The sequence below is a fragment of the Myotis lucifugus genome, unplaced genomic scaffold, assembly GCF_000147115.1.
Source record: "Myotis lucifugus unplaced genomic scaffold, Myoluc2.0 scaffold_78, whole genome shotgun sequence".
Classification (NCBI taxonomy): Eukaryota; Metazoa; Chordata; class Mammalia; order Chiroptera; family Vespertilionidae; genus Myotis; species Myotis lucifugus.
The window spans coordinates 3,144,185-3,169,469 of NW_005871126.1; the positions used below are offsets into that span (position 1 = coordinate 3,144,185).

Here is a 25,285-nt window from a genome sequence, read left to right on the forward strand (position 1 = left end):
GGAGTCACTAAAAAATTTTGTAAGGATAGCAGCAAATGTGGACAACTAAACCTAATGATAACATTGGATAAACTGAATGGACACTGAGTAGTAAGTTGAAGCATGCTCAAGATTTGTTGTCTGACTAGAGATGAAAAGGAAAAATAGTGAAAGACTGTGATTTCTCAATGATAAAATCAGACATTTGAGAGGTGAAGTCCAGGAGTCTGGCTCATGAGGAGTTTGAAGTGCAACCAGAACTCACAGCAGAGATTAGATTTGGAGTCATCTGCATGGAGGCTACAGCTGAAACTGAATAGAGATGTGGTCTCTGGGAAGAACTGGGGTTAGAACCGTTGCGATATGTACATTTAAGGGATAGGAGAAAATAGTCAGCTGTGGAAAAGCCAGAAAGATGGGAGTAAAACCAGGACAAGATGGTAAGAAGATTAAGATAAAAGATAATCCTTCTTTTCTCCCAATGTCTGTCTGGCTTATAGGGGGCAGACTCTGAACTGTACAAATCTAACTAGGTGTGACAAAGGAAAACAGCTTCCAGCAAAGCTTGGCCTGAATGAATTGCTTCTTGCCAGAGTTTTACATAAATTGTTGTTTTACTTGAAATAGATGCAAATGTCCCACAGGAAATGGTTAGTTTATTAGGTAAATGTCCATATTTATGAGATAATGTCCGATTCTTAGAATCTAACTAGGTAGGAGAGTAATTGTGGTGGCTATAAAATTGTGATGAGAGCCAAATTTAGTATACATAATTACCATGACCTCAAGGTAACTGCAAACAATCTTCACAACAATTCTTCGGATTATCTGCACTTTGTATATGTGCTATAATCAGGAGTTTTACACCCAGTAGTTAGTGGTTTGTTTCTCACACTCATTGCACGGTCAGTGTTTAAAGGAATCAGAGCATGTTCGGTAAAATTTTTTCTATAGCAACAAGGCAGTTTTCATCAAGTCTGTGAAATGTATTTTTTAATTAATAGAAGAGCATGTCTTACCAGATACACTGCCCCCAAATAAATAAAATATCAGCATCATCAAAAGCACACAAACACACAGTTTTACAGGGTACAATACAAAGTCAATTTTGATCATGTTCTTACTTGCATTTACTAAAAATGTGAGAAAGACTGTAAATCAATCTCTAAATAATTATCTTGCATAAAGAGAAAAGTACAGCACAATTATTTCACAGAAGGTTTTGGAGAGACAACTTGAGAAGACTTTGCTTTAAAAGATATGAAGATATATCACAAATCAAGTCACATTGTCTATAACATTAAAACATGGAATTGTACTTAATCAAAAATAAAAGTAAAATAGCTGAAGAAGGCTGTATACTTTCCCCCCACATTATACTAACTTCTATTTTTGGCAGGAATTCACAACCTTTTCCATTAGTAGGAAAATGTGCTCTGCAAACTCTCGGAGGGCACCACGGCCACCATTACACTTGCAAATATACCCGACAGCCTTCTGGGCCGTGGAACAGGCATCAGCAGGAACAGCACTTAGGCCCACTTTCTTCAGGCACTCCTCATCAGACACTTCATTTCCTACCACAGAAAAGAAACACTGGTTGACCATTTAAAGAGACAAAGAATATTCTTTCCAAATGATGCAAACAGCAAACAATAAGTAATTCTAGTAAGTTTAGTAACCCAAAGTGCTGTATATACTACAGCTTAGATGGAACAAAAATATGTTAGAGTATTTAAAAGTATAATTGAGGTGTAGGGTTTTTCCTAAGCAATTCAAATAAACTATCAGTCAAAGGAGGAAAATGGAGTATACTTTCTGCTTGCCATGTACGTTACAATTACTATGAATTATTTAAAAGTTCAAATATATGCAACAACCTCAAGTTCTTATAGAATAATTATCAATGTTTTGGATCATTTATCAATATTTTTTCTCTATTTCCTGCCACCTTGCTTTTTGGAGGTGAGAAAGAAATCCCAGATATATTTTACCCCCAAAACTTTTCAGCATTTATCTCTGATACATTTTTTTTAAAAGTGACACAATATCATCAAACTAACAAAATCAACAATTCTTTAATATCACCTAATAATCTAGTATGTATTCAAATATCCTCAGTTCTCTCAAAATTGGTTTTTAGTTGATTTTTGTGAATCAGAACCCAAAAAGGTTCCACATATTACATTTTGTTGATATGTATCTTTTTCTTTTTTTGATATGTATCTTTTTAAAAATATATGTTTTTATTGATTTTTTTAGAAAAAGAAGGGAGAGGGATAGAGTGATAGAAACATCGTTGAGAGAGGAACAGCATTGATTGGCTGCCTTCTGCAAGGCCCCTATTGGGGATCTAGCCTGCAACCTGGACATGTGCCCTGACTGGTAATCAAACTCTTGGGTCAATGCTCAACCACTGAGCCACATCCATGGGCTGCTGTTGATATGTCGTAAGTCTCTTTTAATTTGTAATAGTTCTGATTTGAGTAACACTTATTTGTTGAAAAATTACCATTACAACTAACATAACTACATCCCTTCTCCCCTTGCCTTGCTTCTTCTCAACTCCCCGTTTTTTGACAGAATAAATTTCAGAAGCTCCCAGTACCTTAGATTCCCCATTCTGAGTATAACTATTACTATAGTACAGAGCAAAAACAAATAATAACATGCTGTTTAAGAGTTTGTTTTATATTTTTCTACATTTATCTAGTCAAAATTTTCTCCTATTGGTAAATGTACTGAAATTTAAATTGTTTTCACTGAAAGATGATTAAAATTAGGGTATTTCTTTGTATTACCCATCCCTCAAATTAAGCTTTACTTACTAAATTTTACATATAAAAGTGTCAATATTTTAAGGAACACATTGTTATATATTTATGTGGTCCATATAAAACACTGCTCTTTTTAAATAAAAATTTGAAGTTCCTTCTCTATTTTACCAATTTTCTAACTATTACTTTTTACACTTTTTTCTTATGTTATATAAATAATGCATATCTTGTTGGAAACATTTTTTAAATAAAGGCAAAAATATTCAAAATCATCCTAATTACCACTATTTATGAACAGTCACTACATTTTGGCATATATTATAAACAGGAAAACTAAGGTTTAGAGAAGCTTACTTAGGGTCACACAGATAATAAGTATAGCTGGGATTTGTTATATGTTCCAATAGAATTGTTCTCTTCTTACAAAACCTGGACCATTTTCTATCAAAGGCTCTATAATGCCCTGACCGGTTTGGCTCAGTGGATGGAGCGTCGGCCTGCGGACTGAAGGGTCCCGGGTTCGATTCCAGCCAAGGGCATGTACCTTGGTTGTGGGCACATCCCCAGGAGGTGTGCAGGAGGCAGCTGATCGATGTTTCTCTCTCATTGAGGTTTCTAACTCTCTATTCCTCTCCCTTCCTCTCTATAAAAAATCAATAAAATATTTTTAAAAAAAGGCTCTATAGTATTTTTCTCCATACAATCTGTACATGCAGTTCAAAGGCTATTCCTGAGTCCCCAGATCATATGCTTCCAAAGCATTCTGTGATGCTTTTGACCCCCATATTAGCCTTGTCAATATTTATTTCATACATGGCTTATAGCTATTATATATAACTTGCCATTGTTATTTAAAATATTGACATCATTAGACTGTAAGTTCTGTATATATTAAGTCCCAGGAACCAGTTCAAAGCCTGCATATAGCAGACATCTAATAAATATATTTGCTTAATACTAAAGTGAAAAACTTGTGAGATCTGACCATTGTTTTTAATGGTTGCACAGTATTCAATTTTATGGATATTCTATTTTTGTAGGATATTTAGGTCATTTCTTTTTTCCTCTATTATTGCCACATTTGTTCAATTTCTTTCCTGGAATTGGAATTTTGGGGTCAAAACTATGTACATTTAAAACAAACAAACAAACAAACAAATGATGTACATTTAATAATAGCTAAAAATATTCAGAGTGTACATTTTATGTATTAGGAATCTGCTAAATGCTTTACCCACACTATATCATTGGTAATAGACCAATGACAATAGGTACTTTTAACAGTTCCAGTTTACAGATGAGGAAACCTAGGCTTTCCTTACCAAAACTGGCATCAAGGTTGTGGTCTGACTCCACAGCATGTGTTGGTAATCACTCCTCTAGGCTACACTTGATAAATGTTATTAAAGTGACCTCAAGAAGGGCTGTCCCGCCCTAACCGGTTTGGCTCAGTGGATAGAGCGTCGGCCTGCGGATTGAAGGGTCCCGGGTTCGATTCCGGTCAAGGGCATGTACCTTGGTTGGGGGCACATCCCCGGTGGCGGGTGTGCAGGAGGCAGCTGATCGATGTTTCTCTCTCATCGATGTTTCTACTCTCTATCCCTCTCCCTTCTTCTCTGTAAAAAAAATCAATAAAATATATTAAAAAAAAAAAAAAAAAAAGAAGGGCTGTCCCAATTTAATTCTTTTATCGGTAGTGTAAGAGAGTTTCTATTTCTTTATAATCATGCTAATTGTGGAAATTTTATTTCTTATTTCTTTCTTTATTTTTTTTAATCCTGATTCATTTTATTATGGCTGAATAAAAAGATACCAACCAAGATATGCCACTTCTTTCCAGCACAGGCCCATTTCTTTTCTCCATTCATCTACAACTGCTAGCTTGTCCGGTACATTGACTTCCATTTTGCAATCCAGTTTTAAGGAAGAGAGTGTCTGCTTTGAACAGGCCCTTTCTGAGATTAATCTCACCTTTAAAAAAAAAAAAAAGGAGAAAATAAGAGAAACAGAAATCTTTCAGAATAAGATAATGCCTTGGTAAACAATACAAGTCACAACTGAGTAGTCCTTTGACCTTTTGAAGGACAAATTCTACTATGTCTAAGTAGACCTGTAAAGGTGAAAGACAGTTTTCTACCGTGGAAAGGATTCTACCTACAGGTGAAAAGTGCAACATAAACTGTCTGAAGCTAATTTAAGATTCTCCTATAATTCAATTTACCCAAAGAAAAGTCTATAATATGTTTCTTGTGCTGCTTAGAAACACATATGTAAGAGTTCTAGTCAGTTATGAAAAATCATCTTAGCCTTCATTTTTTAAATACACATAAATATTAAGCTATTATAAATTAAAATTTTTAATAAGAATAAGCTACATTTTAAAGTTCATAAGATATTTGCTTTATTTTTAAATACTGACACTTATTTTTTATTAAATCTTTCTTGTTGCAAGATCCTATGGCAACTAGAAAGCACCTATATAAAAATAATACGTTCATACTTATTAAATAAACATTTACTTGTTGGTTGACATTTTGTTCATCTAAAATTAAATAGTATGATAATTTTCTAGGCACATGAAGGCTAAATTTCAGATATTTTAATAGATGATATTAAAAATGTATATCTCATTTCCCTTACATATTCCTTGACCCTGAATCATAATCTTAAAAAACAATGCTGTATTCAGGGGCACATACCTCAATACCACTTTTCTTTAATAAACTTATGCCAATAGCATCTTTTACATCATAAGATATTATTTCTTTTTGGTCTCCTGATACATAAATGTGGCCATTGGTGAGACATCCATCAATACTGCAAACCAAAAGTTTTATCTCCTTAAACTTCTCTTTGCCAAAATAGCCATATCTAAAAGAAACCAAATAGACCTTTGAATATAAGTGCAATACTAGTCACTGTCTCTCATCTGGCTAATGCCAGGAAACTTAACCCATTCCCATCCAATTATTCAGAAGTACCCTTCATATTCACTTCACAAATACACTTGAACTTACAGTGGAGAATAAGTAGTATGGTCTAAGTGGACTATGTGTTTCTCAATGTATTGAATAAGTCATCTAAAGGAATAGTTTATGTATATGTCTTCCTCACATGAGCAAACGAATTACACAGATCCTTAGATGGTTGGAGTATCACAAATCAGTGTTCATAAGTACAATTAACATATCTACTAACAATATTGTTAGAGTCTTGTGCAAAGGCCATATCAGTCTTGTTTTTACCTTAATACTCGTTGTTCCGCAATAGGCCAATCAATATCCACATCTATGTCCACACTGTGCTCAGCGCGCATTTCATAGTAGGCCATTTTTCCACCCTAAACATAGTACAAATGCCATGAGTGCTGGTTTTTACATGCATTCACATATATTAAAAAGTTTCTAATATAGAACAATGAATTCATTTCTACAGTATTGAGAAAAATGAATAACCCAGTAATATTAATGACATATAACAAATCCCTTTTTTGAGGGAAAAGCTTATCTTTTTATTTCCTATATATTCAAACTACATTAAACAAATAACTTTTACATTTTTCTTTTAACTTTAACATTTTTCAACTTTTATCTACACAGTGCAAGTTCTCATTTTCCTTTGGAGAGATTACTTTAAAAGATTGCAAAAATTGAAAATACCCATCCTCCAGTTTTCTAACCACAGGAATTTTCTGTTCTGGCAATCTCTCTCATAATTCAAAGGTAATACAAATGTTTTCGGAATTTGTTCCTATTTGAAACTAAGGGACACGATAGAAAAGGAAAAAGTAAATGGAGTATCTAGTGTATAGAATTATCTTAGATCCCTGTGCTCCAGATGGGAGTGGGCAGTACTGTCTGAGTCATATGTGGGCAAAGATAGGGATGGTTTCCTGATCCTGAGATATGGGGGCAAGAATTGCTAGTCTCTTCACAAATTAGATGAAAGACTTCATTTTCTTCACACTTTAGGAAAGGGTCAAACCAGTTAGGGAGGGTGGTGTCTCTATCTGTCAAATCAAATTTTCTTTAACACTCAAACTTAACTAAATAGCCAGCCTACAGTTTGCCTAAACACTGACCAGAAGATTGAAAAAACACTTTTCCTTCAGAGCATGAGTCACATTAGAATTTCTACTATAGAGAGAGTGGAGTTTTAGGGTGTGTTTTTTTTAACGCTATTTTTGAGTAACATAAGAATCTGAATCCAAATCCTGACAATACCATTTACTACTTGTTTTTGCCTTGAGCCAATTACTTCATTTTTCAAAGCTGCCACTTCTTCCTCTGAAAAACTGGGCTAGGAATGTCCACTTTATTCTGTTGCTATGCAGATTACAAGAGATATCCTATGTAGTGTTTCATATAGTCCTTGGTAAGTGCTGAATAAGTAATAGCTATAACTACAATAAAAAATAGTATATGATGTAACCATGTAGGCTCTAAAGATGAGAGAAACACCCAACCTCCTTATTTTAAAATAAGGGCAAGAACAGATAAAATAATATATTCAAGATTACATAAGGATAGAGAGAGAACTATAATTGATTTTCCTGATGCCCAGGTTGGTGCTGTTTCACCTTTACTATACTTTTTGTTTGTTTCTTTTTAAAGCAACAGAAGTTATTCAACTGTACAACTACAACCTGACAGTAACACAACCATAAATTAAAATTTTGAATGGAATAATATGAATACCAGGACAAGTGTAGAACATTCAATATTTGATTCATTTCTTATTATAAAGTTACTAGAGGCTCAGTGCACGAAATTCGTGCACAGGTGGGGTCCCTAGAGGCTGCTGGCTGCAAACTGGGGCCTCCCTTCCCTGGCTGCTGGCTGCCAGCAGGGCCTTCCTTTGTTCTGCACCACCCCCTGGTGGTCAGCGCATGTCACTCCCGGTGGGTTGAACTACCAAGGGGACACTTTGCATATTAGGCTTTTATATATATAGATAGTTGTAGCAGAATTCCTTGCATATTTACTGAATCCCAAAGATCAGTCTGGGGTAAGCCTGCAGGATAAATGCTGAGATAGTAAATCTTGTCAGTTATGCCTTTCCTCTACAGCAGTGGTTCTCAACCTTCTGGCCCTTTAAATACAGTTCCTCATGTTGTGACCCAACCATAAAATTATTTTCATTGCTACTTCATAACTGTAATGTTGCTACTGTTATGAATCGTAATGTAAATATCTGATATGCAGGATGGTCTTAGGCAACCCGTGAAAGGGTCGTTCGACCACCAAAGGGTCGCGACCCACAGGTTGAGAACCGCTGCTCTACAGGTTGATATTTTCCATTATGAACTGTGCCATACCTCTTCCTGAAACTCAAAGTATACCACAAAAGGGTTTCAAAGGTTTTTTAAAATGAAGGCACAAACCTGTAAGTAACCCATCTCTATCAAATGTCTCTTAGCAAAATAAAATGAGCCATTTTCATATAACTCTCCATCCCAATCTTGTCGACGAGGTCGTTTAGCTGGATTCAAATTCAGAGGTTCAGTCACTTCACGAACTAAAAGCAAAAAGCTATATTAAGTCCACATTGCTTTGGATACTAAAATTATTCATTTAGTAATTTTTTAAAAAGCATAAAAATGAACTCAGAATGTAGAATATTTCTGTATCTAGATAAATATTTAAAAGGATTTAAATAAAATCCATAATAATTCTGATGACTTATCTTTGTTTTCTAATAATAGCAATAATAGAAAGATAAAGTATTTCACAGTGGAATTCTGCATAATTAATATTTTAAAGTATTTATATAAACATAATGCTTTGGGAGGACATCAGGGAAACCTTAAAGTTGTCAAAAAATGGATTTGCCATAAACTACCCATAATCAATAACTGACTCCTTTAAACTATTTACCATTATTTGTTTCTATAGAAATACAATGTATGCATTGTTCAGCTAATGTGGTTGAGAAATGACAGTCATGGAATTATTATAGAAAAATGAAGATTTCCCTATTAAATTACCGAAACTTTTATAGTGACAAAAATGAATATATAATGTACTATGAATTTTTACCAGTGGTTAAAAAAGAAACTAACCATAATAATAAATGACATTTATTATTATTCTTGGTAATGAAGGCTCAGCAATATCAACATTAATTATCATAACACAATATAATAAATGACACCCTCAGTACTGGTATATAGGAATTCCTTTGCCTTTTCACTTAGTTTTTCCTAAATTGTGTTTGTGGATGTGTACAGGTATGTATATACTTGTGCTGTGTGTGTGTGCTTAATAACTGGAGATTCTTCAGAATCTTTCTTCACTTTTGGTTGTCACTTCTGTATATAAAAGCTTCTAGGAATAACCTCTACATACTTCCCTAACGAAACCATCCTCTGCTCAACTCCACCCCAATGTTTGGTATATTTTGGAAAAATATTCAGCAAACATATATTGAAATATGTGGTATAGTTTTATAGGCACTGGATATACAACAGTGAACAAAACTCCTACTCTCATGGAATGTGCAATCTAGTTGTTAAGATAGGCAATAAGCAAATAAACAAGATAATTCAAGTGGCACTTTGAAGAAAAGAGAGGGACAAGTCTTTCCTATGTGAACAAGGATCAGTGGCTGAATTCCCTCTGGGGTTATTTGCTCAGTCTGAGAAAGAGGTAAGAGAAAGATCAAACTTGGCATAAGCAGAGGAACTTTGCTGGAATAAGGAGAAACCAGAAGAATTTTTATAGTTGCAACACTGCCCAACTCCTAATTAGATCAAAGTGATTAGCCCCTTATCCTATCAGCCTGATAGAAGAAAAGGTTTGTCCTCCCTGGAGGAAAATAATATATATTTCAGTCTCTATGTCTGGCACATGATAAAATACGACACATATAAAGAAGCAGAAATACATGACCCCTAATCAGAAAAAAAAGTTACAGGAACAGAACTATAAATGACCTAGATGTTACAATCAAGGATTTTCAAATAACTATCATGAACATCTTAAAGAAATTAGAAAAAAAGATTTTTTTTAAAAAAGAATGAGGTGCTCTCCCTCCCTGAGCATACCAGTGCCTCCCTCAACCACCCCCACTCCCCCAGTCTGGTCACCTTTACCTTCCTCACTTCTAAGCTCCAAGGGCCCTTCCTTTGCCTCTATAACTTGTTTCTTAAGCCTATTTCTTCTACAAATTACTTTTACCTCTGTGATTTCCTAAATAAACTAAAGGCCCGGTGCATGAAATCCATGCACGGGTAGGGTCCCTAGGCCTGGCTGGCAATCAGGGCTGATTGAGGCCTTCCTTCCCCAACTGCTGATGGGACCTTCCTTTGTTCCACACCGTCCCCGGTGGTCAACACATGTCATAGCGAGTGGTCAAACCCCCGGTCGGTTGAACTCCCAAGGGGACATTTTGCATATTAGCCTTTTATTATATAGGAAGGATGTTCTCTTATAGTTTGAAAAGAAGAATAAGGATAAAAAGATGGAACATTTCAACAGAGAATGGGGTCTCTAAAAAATAATTTAAAGGTACATTCTATAATAGGTAAACACACAGTATTTGAAATAATTCAATGGACAGAATTTAGAGTACACAATACAAGTTAGAAGAAATGATACATGAACTCAAATATAAGTCAATCAAAATTACTCAAAATAAAACACAAAGAAAAAATAAACAATATAGAACAGACTATGAGAGACATGTGAACACTATAAAATTGTTTAAAATCCATTTAAATTGGAGTCCAGAAAAAGAGGGGAGAGGAAATGTGGCCAAAGAAATATTTGAAGAGAATTTTTGAAAGCTGATGACATATATCAATCCATAGATATGAAAAGTTCAGAGAACTCCAAACAGGGTGAACACAAAGAAAACCACAATAATACATATTAGAGTCAAACTATAGAAACTAAAGATAAACAGAAAATCTTAAAAGTTGTCTGAAGAAAATCATATTCAGAGAAACAATGGTCAGAATTACAGCTGATTTCTTATAAGAAACAATGGATGGTAGAAGATAATGGAATAACATGCTAAAGATACATCTTCAAAAGAATAACATCTTAAATTACACATATGTTAGAGACCAGCTTTTCTACACTCAACAAAAGGCACATAACAGAAATCACAATGCCTTTCCTAAGTATGTTATATTTACCTATTTGTTGGTGATTCTATTCTTTATTACATATTTTGCTAATTTATCTGGCTAGAAATCAGGCTCTACCTAAACACTATGAAACTCTTCTTACATAAAGGAATAACATATTTTGCGAAGTAACTACACAATTCATTATTGAGGTCCACCTAAACTCTTTGGTGGATGCTTTCTATTCCTATAATTCTATATGATTTATATGGAGTTTATCAAACATGTCTAAAACGAACATAAAAGTACTTGATCTAGAAAAATTATATGTCAATCTGAAAAGGCAAATAAAGGGTTAAAATATTCCTTTGTAAAAATAAAGCAAAGAATTAATTTTGACTGTCTTCCCTCAGTAATCACAAGATTGAGAACTGATTAGAAATGTCATTACCTACTAGGGTTAAGAATCATGTTTTATTTTACTGCTCCTTTTTACTCTCCTCACTCCTAAAGAATATTTGCATATGAAAAACTGATTCTCCATAAAATGAGCTAAAATAAAGAGTGACATAACAAATTACCTCCTTTCTGAATTTCACTCCATCGAAATTGATGGCGCCTCACAACAGAGAAAACAGAATCATATCCTTCTTCTCGAATCATTTCTGCAACTTTCTGAAGGTCAGTAGGATGTAAACATGGAGAAGTAGCTTGAATATTACCTACAATGTCAACCTCTTTAAAGAGACGAAACAAAAGGACATCAGAATAAAGTTCTTTGCAAGACAGTAATCTTAAATGCAAATGTTAAAACAAGTCTTGTGAACTGACAAGCAAGTTATAAATTACATAAAATTTTGAATATACTATTAAACTCATACCATTGTGATAACTAAGAAATTCTACAATGGCATCTAATGAGGTAGAGCTGTCTTTTGAAACTTCAGAACTTCTTCGATGAACTTGTGCACCAAACTGTTTGGCCACATTCTCAATTTCATCATGGTCCGTTGAAACCCACACACTGTATAGATATTAAAAAGAACAAATAAATAAAGCCAAATCACTAAAAGAAATCATTAAAGATAAAAAGGAGCTGTAAAACCCTAAAATACAGCTTACATAATTTTAGAATAGTTTTTGTATCATCAAAATGTTACAGATCCAAAGTACTATAAAATTTAAAAAATACAGTATTTTAAATATAAACAGTACTTTTATTTATTTATATTTTAAACAGTATTTTTAAATATCTAAGTAATGTCCTAGATTTGTTTATATTTATACATAGAAATATTTACACCACATACAACATATATTGTTATTTAATAAATAGCATTTATGTAGCTCTAAATTATAGTTTCATAAAATTGGAAATAAAGATACTTGGTACTTTTAAGGCTACTGGTATATTAAGCAAAACACTAGCTCTAGAAGTTCAAGTCTAAGGAAAACAAAAATGATCTTGTTTCTTATTCCTCATCCAAATTTAAAATATTTTATGAAGTATTTTAATATACTTGCTAAGAAAAAGATGGACTTGGCTTAACCAAGCCATGAAGCTGAAAATTTCAAGCTTAGAAGAGACTACATGATAAGTCTGGGCTCAAAATAACAAAAATGCGCAACTCTTTTTTTTCTCCAATTAACAATGGGTATACATACAAATATTTGAACATAATAGACTGGGTTACAATCCATTTGGTAACAATTAGAACAGGACCTTATTGGCTCAGGAGAGTATACTAGTAGCTTAACAGCTCTATTAACCACAGCTAACACAATTGCCCATTTAGACTTTAAATGAATGATAACTAAAATCAAAAAGCTATTCTGGAGAGGTGAACTAGTCTCTATTGAACTTAAGTTTCCTGGACCTTTACAAATCCCCACTGCTAGAAACAAATGTGAATATTACTATAGCCACAAAATTTTAATAGTAAATTTAATGACTTAGTTGTTGCCATATGCATATATTTTTCTTTTATTCCCTTTATTCAACATTCTCTCAAGAGAAACTATAAGTTTCAAATGTCTGTGTTCAATTGCCAAGAGTGAAAAAATAGTAACTAAAGAAAATTTTCTGACCTCTCTTTATTTCATTTATTAATTTCATTTTATATATTCCCTTTAATATTTGCAGAAGGAGGATTTAAATGTAGAGTAAAGTCAATTATCCTTCCTCCCCACCAATTTTTTTCTAAGGAATCCTAATGAACACGATGAGTCACTGGCTAGGGGTCAAGTGTCTCATCCCTACTCACGTCACTCTGTGCAAGACAGAACATAGGGATCCCGTCTTCCTCCATCTCAAAATCTGAAGTAATCGGGAATAGGTTTTTCACTGGAGAAATGTCACAGTCAAAGGTATAAAACAAAGTACCAATGAAAACCTAGTGAATTTTTTAAATAGAGAAGGTGAAGGGAGGGTGCTAAGATGGTAACAGAATATACCAGTAGTTAAAAGTGAACAGTGAAAGCAAAAACATGGGTCATTTGACCTATAATTTACATCACTAACTGAAATAAATTACTGAAGCCATTTATTATCCTGCTCTTTACTGTATGAAAATTCAACACCACAGGATTCAGTGATCTTTTTGATTATTATTATTATTTTAATCCTCACCCGAGGATATTTTTCCATTGATTTTTAGAGAGAGTGGAAGAGAGAGAGAAAGACAGAGAAATATCAACGTGAGAGAAACTCATTGATTGGTTGCCTCCTGCACACACCCTGACCAGGGCCCGGGCCAGGAGGAGTCTGCAACCGAGGTACACGTGCCCTTGACCAGAATCAAACCCGGGACCCTTCAGTCATGAAATGTGTACTTAGTCATAGTCTGTTTCAGGAACTAGGCACTTGTCTGGACACTGGGGATACACAGACCATTTTCTTAAGAAATTCTGGGCCTATCATGGAGACAGAGGCCAACACAGTACCACAGTACCACAGTACCACAACCCCTTTAAGCAGTTAAGGAGAGGTGAGGAAGCAATAATTACTTTCTATAATGCTTTATCTTTTTAAAAATATATATTTTATTGATTTTTTACAGAGAGGAAGGGAGAGGGATAGAGAGCTAGAAACATCAATGAGAGAGAAACATCGATCAGCTGCCTCCTGCACACCCCCTACTGGGGATGTGACCGCAACCAAGGTACATGCCCTTGACTGGAATCAAACCTGGGACCCTTCAGTCCGCAGGCCAACGCTCTATCCACTGAGCCAGACCGGTCAGGGCAATGCTTTATCTTTTACAAAGTATTTTTACAGTGCTTGCTATATAACAGGTGCTAATATATATTTGTTGAATGAAACAGTAAATGGTTGAGAGTATGGGCTCTAAAGGAAGGGGTTCAAATCCTGGCTTCACCATATGCTAGCTACATGACTCTATACAACATCAATAATCTCCCAAAGACTCAATTTTCAGTAAAACGGAGGTGATGATAATAATTACCTCAAATGGTTCTTATAGGATTAACTATAAACCACAACTCAGAATGAACATTAAATAAATGTTCCCTATTCAAAATAATAAAATAGAAATGGTAATTTTTTAAAAAATCTACAGTCTCATTTAATCCTCACACTGACTCTGTTGGAAGGAAAACAGGAGTTCTGCTTTCAGACCATCAAAGGTCCAAAATTGTATGTATAATATAAGGCAATGGCACTGGGGATATGAAAATAGCATCCAATATGTACACTTAAAATCCAAGGATCATCATCTATTATTAAAGGGTCTAAGTAAGTAGATAATTTCCTTTGATATGCAGTGGTCGGCAAACTGCGGCTCGGCAGCCACATGCGGCTCTTTGGCCCCTTGAGTTTGGCTCTTCCACAAAATACTTCTGCACATGGGCCACAAAGTTTCAATCGCACTGTACGTGCGCACGTGGTATTTTTTGGAAGAGCCACACTCAAGGGGCCAAAGAGCCTCGGTTTACCAACCACGGATATAGGGGAATCAGATGAGGAAGGGCAAAGGAGAAAGAATGAGCAAGTGAACAAAGAGGCCTAACAAAATTTAAAATCAAATTTAGAGTAAATGTCAAAGTCTAAAAGTCAATGGCTTTATTCTCACATAAAATCATATTACATCTAACAGGATAAACAGGAATATCAACAATGGTGCCTATTAAAGTTATTTCAAATCATACACTGCCATTTTAAAGAGAACACAATTAGGCCTTTCATTAGTCATAAGTCCACAACTAAGAAATGCTTATTTTTCACAAGTATGTAAGGCAATATTTTAAAAAATCAATTTGTTCTGAGGTTTACTTATACTTTTGAAAATCAAGCTTTTACAAACTCAGCTCTAACAGTAGCTTTTTACTAAATGCAAATAAAATTATCTCAGTATTTTTCTTGACTGCTTACTATCCAAGTTAGTAGCTTTTAAAATATTGCTAGCTTAGCCTGGCTGGCGTGGCTCAGTGATTGAGCGTCGACCTATGAACCAGGAGGTCAAGGTTCAATTCCCAGTCAGGGTTGTGGGCTCTGATCCCCCCGTGTGGGGCGTGCAGGAGGCATCTGATCAATGATTCTCTCATCATTGATGTTTCTCTCTCTCTCCCTCTCTGAAAATAAAATAAAATAAAATATTGCTAGCTTTGATTCTGAGCAGGCCAGGAAACTATGCCTCAACTGAGTCAAATTATTATTTTGAACAAATAATCTCCTGAAAAACACAAATCAGGCAGATTTCCTTCCTGGGGTAAATATTTGTTGAAGAAAGAAAGTAGAGGGAGGCTGCTCCAAATTCCAACTGCAGCTTCAGAGTAAGTGAATTAAGTTAAAACCAGCACATTTAATTGAGGTTCTGTACATAAAGCGTACCAGAGTGAGAAAGGTAGTACCTGCTCACAAGAAGCTTTTCACTTAGTAGACCAGGGGTCTCTCCAGGCCACATTTGGCTCAAAAGAATGTTAGAATTAAAAAAACAACAACTCTGAAGATAATTATAACTTTCCAATGTTACCAGTAAGGAAACTGGCCCATGGAAGAGATGAAGATTGTAGAAACCTTCAATACAAGGGGATAATGTCAAGGATAGATCACACACTATATGCCAGGCACTGTTCTAAGGGCTGCGTATACTTTATTTCACCTAATTCCCTCAGCAAGCCCATGAGATACACCTACTAAGTAAACACCTACTAGAATAGGTGTTTACTAGCTAGGGCAGGAACAATGAGTTTGACCTCCAGGTTTTTGCCCCTAGGTGGCTGGTGGTGTTATTAGAAAATGCCAGGGTCTAAACGGTGTGAGCTGCAACCTGGGCATGTGCCCTGACAGAGGAACAGGCAACCTATCAGTGCACAGGAGGATGCCCAACAAACTGAGGCCCACCGGCCGGGCTCAACCTGTAATTTTGATTTCTAGTTCATTTCACAAAAATAGGGTTTTACTGCATCACTGCTGCCTGAATGCACTTCATCTCAGCCCTTATTTTTCAGTGTATACCCTTTGTAAGGAGGTAAAAATTTTCAAACGTGGGCCTGCGGACTTCACAAGGAACGAACCATGTCACATTCACCCTGGTATTATTCCCTTGGATGTATACAGCAGAAATTAGGGCTCAGTAAATGTTTGCTGAATTGAACTAAACCCCTATCTCTCCTTTGCACACTTCCTGTTACGTTACTGTTATCTTCTGGGTGCCAGATCCTATTTACCTCTCTCCACCCAGGCTTCCTTTGGATTAAGACATTAAAGAAATTAGTAAATTTATACCTGTATATAAATGTGGGTAACATGCTTCAAAAACAGCCATCTCTTTAAAAACCAAGATCCAAACATCAAAAGGTCAACATAATTTACTCTCCACAATAACACATTCAAATATAATTAGGCTGAAGTTGCTATGTGTTAAATGTATTCTTGGCACAGACTCCTACCTCCCATCTTTTATGAATGACATCAGCTTGTAACTCCTAACCATTATGGCATATGGCAACGTCCCTATGTGATGAACAATAAAACTGTCCTCAGGGCAGCCCAGGTTCCAAAGGTCTGATAAAACCATTTACGAGCATATAAAACAGCCGGCTGTACGCTTTCCCACTGTCGCTCACCTACCAACAAATGCAGGGAGCCCTAGGTTGTGCTGACTCACAGGCAGATAGCTCTGAGCATTTTTCAAAGGTCAGGGAAGGTGTTCCAAGCTGAGCTGAGAATGAGAAAGCCTATCCACCCGCCTCCATTCAGGAACCCGCCGCCTCCCCAATCGATCAGCAGCACCCAGCGGCAACCAGACGCGAGCAACAGTGGCACCCCGTGGCCTCTGCCTGGAGTTCACCGATGGCCGCAGACGTTTCACCGGAGTGGCCTCCTTTCCCCAGCGAGGTCGGCCGGGGCGGCGGAAGACGGTTAAGAGAAAATGTCCCCATTTAGGGGGGCATTTAGGGGGGCATTCTCAAGGGCGGGGTGGGGAACTGTCCCAGGTCATGACTATTGGCAGCTACAGAACAAGGAATAAGCTGGAGCCCGTTCTCCCTGGGCTCTCAGCCGGGGCCCAGACACCCCGGATCCCGCACACCCCTTCCAGGAGCGAGCGCCCCCCAGAGCCCCCGCTGCTCCGCGGCCCCCGCTGCTCCGCCGCCCCCGCTGCTCCTCGGGCCCCGCTGCTCCGCCGCCCCCGATGCTCCGATGTCCCCGCCCCCGCCGCGCTGCCCGCCGGTCCGTGCTCACCTTTGGAAGACCCCCGAGTCAAGGGCCGCACGCAGGGACCCAGCCAATGAGCGGGACCCCCCCCCAAGATGCTTAAATGTTCTTCAAAGGGAATGCCCTTGCTGCCGCCCCCGGGCCAGAATTAAGGGCCGCCAGATGCGGGGGCTTCTCCACACTCCGGCCCTGGCCGCCGCGGGAGTTGCGCTGCAGCTTCGGCGGCCGACCCCGGGACGGCCGCCCCCGCGGGTTGGAGACGGAGGTGGCGGCCCCCTTCTCCACCGAGTCCATCTTCCTCCCACGCCTCCTCCCCAGCTTCTCCACATCCGGGAGCTCTTCTCTCACCACCTCAGCTCGGCGCCGCCGGATCTCCCCGCCCCAACGCTCTCCGGGTGGCTGTACCGGGCCCCGCCCCCGGACACCCTATCGCTGGGGTCTCTTAGGTCGCCTGGACTCCAGACTCAAGCCTAGCAGTGGAAGTCCAGAGATGACTGGAAGGAAGTGCAGCTTCTGGGGGGGCGGGGGGAGGGGGGATGGGGGCTTGATATTGTTAGAAGATTTCTAAAATAGGCAATATAGATTATTAATCTAAAGAACTTACCCACTTAAGAATTATACTGGGGCCCTAGCTGGTTTGAAGGGTTCCAGTTTTGATTCTGATCAAGGGCGCATGCCCAGGTTGCAGGCTTGATCCCCAGTAGGGGGCATGCCTGAGGCAGCCAACCAATGATTCTCTCTCATTGATGCTTCTATCTCTCCCTCTCCTTTCCTCTCTGAAATCAATAAAAATGTATTTTAAAAAATAAAAAATTGTAGTGAGTTTCCCACTGCATACCCTGATGCACCTTAACATGAATCAATTTTATATTTAAAATTATATTTTAAACGTATATCTCTCTGCTATGCTCCTGTGACTCATTGCTTCCAAGATATTATCTCATTCGAATGTCACCCTCAATTCAACATTTTAAAAACTCAACTCTCAATATGGGCTCAAACTGCTTCTACCTCTGCATTTTCTATTAACATCACCAGTCACCTAGCGGCAAAAACCTGGAGGTCAACCCTACTATTCCCCCCTAGCTAGTAAACACCTATTCTAGTTTTTTTCATGTTCATTTGGTTTGGGATTTTTTGGTGTTTTTTGTTTGTTTGTTTGTTTGTTTGTTAATGTTTTGTCTGCTAAAAATCTTTCCCTTTTAGGAGTTGTTTCTTACCTTACCTGGTGGGGCTTTCACTCACATCCTCTGCATTGTAACAGAAGGTGTGTAACCCAAGCTGGTCAATCTAAGTACCTCATCTTCCTGAACACAGCTGTGGTCTAGGGACAGGCATATAATCATGCAGAGCCCATTGGCGTCCTTCCCAGAGACCCTTTGAAAGAAAGGATCTTTCTCTTGCTGAGCTTTTGGCTACTTGGGGCCTTATAAACCTGAATCCTCAGAGCTGGATAAGGGAAGGGGTTTGGGGATTTGCTGTTCTGAAATGGGCTGGCAGGCTGATGTTCATACAGAAGAAAGCAAGACCACGATAGACAGAGAAGAGAGAAAGAGCCCCAGTGGCATCATTTAAACATCTTGATTACTGACCTAACAATCATTTTGTCTTTCACCACTTTTGCAAGCCTGTATCTGGAAGTAGGGAATTTTCTTGTCTGCCCTAGGTGGAGACTAGTACATCCAGAAGCAATGGAAAGTAGTGGTATTGCTTTCCCTTTCAAAGTGAGATGGGAAAGCAATTTGTGCAAAAAAAAAGACCTTTGTGCTTCTCAGGTCTTGACCCTTTCTGAAAGAGACAGAATAAGCCTTTAGTGTTTGGGTCCTAGGACCAGCACTGAAAACTTTAAATCTCTTTGCATGTGAAGTAGCGAACGGCCTAGCCCTTCCTGGGACTGCTTTTAGGAGAAAAAGCTGTGCTCCTCTTGGATGTGGGAAAGGATGGCTATAAACAAATATCAATGCAGTGCCCGAAGAAGGGGGCCAGACTCCAAGAACCATCCCAAAACTACAGGTCTAGTGGTCAGTTTGCCCGTACACTAGCTCTCTGCATAGGACCTTTGCAGTTATTGTGCTTCAGACATAGCAACACTGAGTTTTTGGTAACCATGTGAGAAGGACATCTGCGTCTTACATACCAAAAACTCTCCTCTCCTTCCCACCCCAATAACAACCTTAGTTCCCACTAATAATACAGTTGACATTCTCCACCGTAACTCCCTAGATGCTCATAAACACTAATGGGCCACAGAAACCCCAGAAGTTTGACTCTTGTTGCACACTGGTGTCCTCCAAGTTGGGGACAGAGCAAGTGGCACCACAGTTTCTTATCAAAGGAGATTACGGCAATCTGAGTAAATGCTCTGAGACTGTGGACTCCTCCAAGAAAGGGACTGTTCCTTCTTTGTAATCACATCCAGAACAGAGTGTAGGTCACTGTATGTGCTCGGTAAATGTCAGTGAATTGCATTTCATATTACTTTTCCAGTCTCTTCCCACACATACTTTTGTACATAATAGTTGCAACCTTATGATAATAAAGCATTTTGTAGTCTTTGTAGTGTTACAGTACAATTTTGGTTAGAGCTGACAACTGGTTGTCTCAAGCTTGAGAAAAGGGGGGGGGGGAGAGAGAGAGAGAGAATGGTAGTAAAAGTGGAAGGTGATTCTTCTAATTCAATATATGGCACAGAAATTTTGAAAAATATTTTTTTCAATAAAATTAGAATATACTCATTTAATATATTTTCTTTCTAATCAATAGTTATAAAGTTTAAGTTAAGCAAGATGAATGAACTTTACAGATTTGCTATACAACCTTGTACCTATAATTGACAGTAGTGTGTTGTACACTTTAACATTTAAGACAATAGATCTCATGTTGTGTTCTTTCAAAATAAAATAAAGATTAAAGAGAAAGGGTAAGAGAGAGAATTACTGTGCAGGAAGAGGAAATGTTTGCTTGTCTTTGGATTACTTTGGAGGGATAAAAATAAACCACTCTTAAAGCAAATATTCAACTCATTCTTCCTTTAAAGATGTGTTAAGTCTTGCTACCAAAGAATCATTCATTCATATTTATAGTAAAAAATATCTTTATATTACCTCTTGTTTTATGAGTCCATTTACGAACAAATGCAATACACAGAGGGGTCCTTTTATTCATTCATTTGCACACATTTATTGCATTCCACAAGCCAGGCCCGGTGCTACACTTTAGGATTCCCAAAGCAAGATGAGCAAGACAGAGCTCAGAGTTCTGAGGGTGAGACCGGCAAACCTCAGTAGAGTGTGGTTTGTGATGTGATAGAATTTATGTGTGCTGAGGTAAGCAAGCGCCAGGGGAGAAGTATTTAGATTAGAATGAGATTTTTGTTGGCTGACATGACTCTTGAAATACTGTTAATGTGTAGGAATGTTCTAAGCTAAGAGAACACTATTGAGGAATGCACAATGGAATGATACAACATAATAAATATGAAGCAGATCACTACACTTGGAGCATATGATTCTTGTTGGTTAGTGGCAAAATATGAGAATAGAGAGGAACACGTGGGCCAGATGATATCAAATTAACATATTATGGCCCAAACATTGTCAAGGAAATTATAGAGAGTAGATATATGACATCATTCATCCATTCTTTCAACAAATTATTATTGCATGCCTACTGTGTGTCGCGTATGTTTTTGGACACTGGAAATACACCAAAGGTAATGAAAAGTGCTCAATTTCTAGATATATCTTAAAAGTATAGCTCAGTGTTTGGCAAACTGCTGCTTGCGAGCCACATGCGGCTCTTTGGCCCCTTGAGTGTGGCTCTTCCACAAAATACCACGTGCGGGCGCGCACGTACAGTGCGAAGTTGACTTAAAACTTAAAGTAAAGTTTATTAAATTAATTTTAGGGAACATTGTGGAGTGAAAGAAGATGTAGTGTCGAGGATTGAGAAAGGTATGTTGAGATGGTTTGGACATATAGAGAGGATGAACGAAAGGAGATAGACGAAACAAGTATACAAGACGAGTGTGGATGGGAGAGTTGGAAGGGGTCAACCTCAGCGAACATACCTCAATCAGATTGAGGACGTTTTTAGCAAAGGCCAGTTTAGGAGTACCCTAATTAAGTTAATAACAATGTGCCTACCTGTATAGTTTAAGTTTAAAAAATTTGGCTCTCACAAGAAATTTCAATTGTTGTACTGTTGATATTTGGCTCTGTTGACTAATGAGTTTGCCGACCACTGGTATAGCTAATAGGATTTGCTGACAGACCAGATAAGGGGAGTAAAAAAAAGAGATGAGTGACAGCAAGATCTTTGACCTGACCATTAGTAAGAGGGAGCTGCTATTAACTGAGATGGAAAAGAGTATAAAAGCACCAGTTTGGGGGCAGAATTAGGAATTCTGTTTTATACACGATGTCATGTAGGAAACACCTATTAGACATCCAAAGAGATATAAAAGTGGGCTATTAAATGCATTGGACTGGAGTTCATGGGAGAGTTTTTTTTTGTTTTTTTTTAATATATTTTATTGATTTTTTTACAGAGAGGAAGGGAGAGAGATAGAGAGTTAGAAACATCGATGAGAGAGAAACATCGATCAGCTGCCTCCTGCACATCTCCTACTGGGGATGTGCCCGCAACCCAGGTACATGCCCTTGACCGGAATCGAACCTGGGACCTTTCAGTCCGCAGACCGACGCTCTATCCACTGAGCCAAACCGGTTTCGGCATGGGAGAGTTTTGAATAGAAATATAACTTAGGAATCATCAGCATATAGACAGTATTCAAAGTCCTAATATTAGATGACATGTAGTCAGGGAAGGTATATAGAAAAGAGAAAAAAACTGTATATTAGCTACAATGAAAACATTGATGGAAAAGTCCACAGTCTGAGTCCTGGGCCCACTACCATATAGAGGTTAAGGCAATGAAAAGGACACAGCAAAAGATACTGAGATAGAATGTAGCCTGTGTGGTAGCTACCATTCTGTCTCATGAAAGTGTGGAAGGAGGAAAAAGTGATCAATTATATCAAATGCTATGATGATAATATAAAAAGAAACCATGGTGTTTAGCAATGTAGAGTCACTAGTGATCTTAAAAAAAGCAGGTCCATTGGTTGGTGATGATAAAACCCTGACTGGAGTGGATTAAAGAGGGAATGGGATGAGGGCATGTAGAGATTGTGAGTATAGGCAACTAAATAAAGAGCTGTGTAAAGAACCAAAAGGAAAGAGGCAATAGTTGAAGGGTTAAGTGAGGTCAAAAGAGGTTTTTATTTTATTTTTAAATTAAGAGATGGGAAATAATAGCATCTCCATGTGGTAGCAATGGAAAGTAGAAAGGGAAAAATTAATGATGCAGAGGAAAGAATTGCTGAAGCAATTTCCTTGAGTAGACTACAGGGAGGCAGTCTAATCTTAGGTGAAAGGACTGGCTTTGGCTAGGAACAGGAGAGAAGATAAATTTTATGGGCACAAGTTCAGGTATGTGGGTTTTATGGCCAGTATTATCCTGGTACCAAAATCAGACAAAGATACCTCAAGAAAATGACAAATCAATATGCCTTATAAAGACATAAAATCCTCAAGAAAATGCTAGTGTGTTGGTTTCATAGGAATGCTATAATAAATTACCACTAACTTGGTGGCTTAAAATAACAGAAATGTATTCTCTCACAGTTCTGGAGGCCAGAGGTCCAAAATCAATATCACTGGGCTAAAATCAGCCACCTCCCTCTGAGGCTCTAGGGGAGAATTTATTCCTTGCTTCCTCTAGCTTCTGATGGCAGCTGGCATTCTTGGCCTGTGGCTGGATTACTCCAATCTCTGCCTCCGTGGTCACACTGGCTTCTAGAATTCTTCCTTCTGCTAATATGTAGATTTGTTTAATACGAATAGAAACAGCGGAAGGGGTATTGTAGGGAGCAGCTCTAGGGTCAAGCCTTAGGATGACCTGTGGCAGGGCCACAAACAAGTCCCAGCCCGAGGGCAGAGCTCTCCTAGCATAATTAAGCCTGACCTTGCAGCCCTCCTTAATTCCTTCCTAAGTAGCTAATGGGCTGTGGGAGGTGCAGCAAGTGTTGCCAAAACAAGAACATTTATATACGTGTTAATCTACCCTTGTTTTAATCAGACTATAAAATAAAGCATCAGCTTGCAGGCTGGGTCTTTTGTGTCCTCATCCAGGCACAGGAGGTCCACCAAGCCCCAGCTGCATTCTCTTGTCTGTCTTTTCTTCAATTCTTCACTACCCCTCCTCAGGTTCACCCTTGGCTATGCTGGCGTGGCACAGGGTATCATGTAGCAGCATCTGACAGCCATGTCTAAATCTCAGTTCTGGTTTAGGAATCATTTTTATGCTAGAACTAATTGAGATATTGTAAGAGTTCCTAGCTCAGAATTTGGCCCATAAAAAAAGATCAGTGAATTGTATTGCTCATTATAATTTTTTAACATTGATGAATTTCACCAGCAAGTGGGTGTGAATGAACCCATACCAACTTCTAAATCCAGCATAGTCAGTGTCTGGTGATGCAAGAATCCCAGTTCTGTATAAAGTTCCCTTTTCTTTAGTATTTCTGTGAGTCCTCAAGGGATATGTTATACATGCCCATAAAAATGAATTACAGAGGCTGCAGTTATTAGAGGCTCACAGACACTAAAGGCATCACTTCTATTTCATGAGTTAAGCTAAGACTTTCTTACTAGTTTTTTAATGAATAGATTTTTAGAGTTGTATGTGCATTATGTATGCAATTTTATATTCTGTTGTTGTTTGTATCATTTCAAAGTCTTTTGACTTATTGTTAAAACTCATTTAAAATTACTTGAACTTGACAGACCATAATTTATTTAACAATTCCTTATTGCTGAACATTTTAATGCAAGGTAATAATCCCTGATAACTTTGTGTATAAATTCGTAATGATATAGGTGAAAGTTCCTGGAACAGATTTCTATAAATGAGATTGCTGTATTGCAATGTAGTGATTATCTTCCTTTGACTCAAATTAAGATTCAATGCCATCTGAACATGTTGGCAACTGTTACTAGTCATGTATAAGTTATCTCTTGCTACATAATACTTACCCTAAAATTTAGCAGCTTCAAACAACAAACATATATATCTCACAGTTTCTAAGGGTCAGAGAGTAACTTAGATGTGAAAGGGCGAGGACTACGCCCTCCATCTTGCCCCAGGGTAAGGACTACGCCCTCCATCTTACCTTGGATCCTCCATTTTTGGACAGCCATGTGCTCGGCAAGGCTTCTTCCCGGAAGCCCAAGCCTCTGCTAGCCACACCCAGGACTTCTTTAAACTAACCAATGACAATCAAGGGAAGTGTGCGCCATAGATATGACCACATCCTGTGTAACAAGACACCGACTTGTGCCTGGCCAATCAGCAGGGCCCACAGTCCTTTCTCCAACCCCCTATAAAACCCCTCTTCCCACAGGGCTAGCTCGCTCTCTGCCACTTGCTGCTGCGTCAGTAAGGAGGGTAGGGGAGCCAAGCCCGGGCTTGAATAAAGACTCTTATGCTTTTGCATCAGACATGGCTGGCTCCCTGGTGTGGTTTCTTAGGGATCCTGAAATCTGGGCATAACAAGATGGATGATTCTGGCTCAGGGTTTCTCATGAGGTTTCAGTCCTGCTCTCAACTGGGACCACAATCATCTCAGGGCTTGATTAGAGCTGGAGAATCTAACTCCAAGATGGCTCACCCACATAGCTGTTGGCAGTCTCAAGTTCCTTGCTGACCCATTGGCCCGA

The 25,285-nt window shown here is 38.1% G+C and overlaps 1 protein-coding gene across 1 annotated transcript; it reads right to left on the reverse strand.

The window, feature by feature from the left end:
• Positions 1 to 615: 615 nt before the first annotated feature.
• On the reverse strand, positions 616 to 17,863 carry CMAS (cytidine monophosphate N-acetylneuraminic acid synthetase). Its single transcript, XM_023755523.1, is given in 9 exon segments — positions 616 to 1,556; positions 4,574 to 4,727; positions 5,456 to 5,627; positions 6,002 to 6,096; positions 8,140 to 8,273; positions 11,409 to 11,564; positions 11,709 to 11,851; positions 17,531 to 17,565; positions 17,567 to 17,863. Coding segments are annotated over 9 exon segments (1,311 nt in total). The 5' UTR covers positions 17,798 to 17,863; the 3' UTR covers positions 616 to 1,365.
• Positions 17,864 to 25,285: the final 7,422 nt, after the last annotated feature.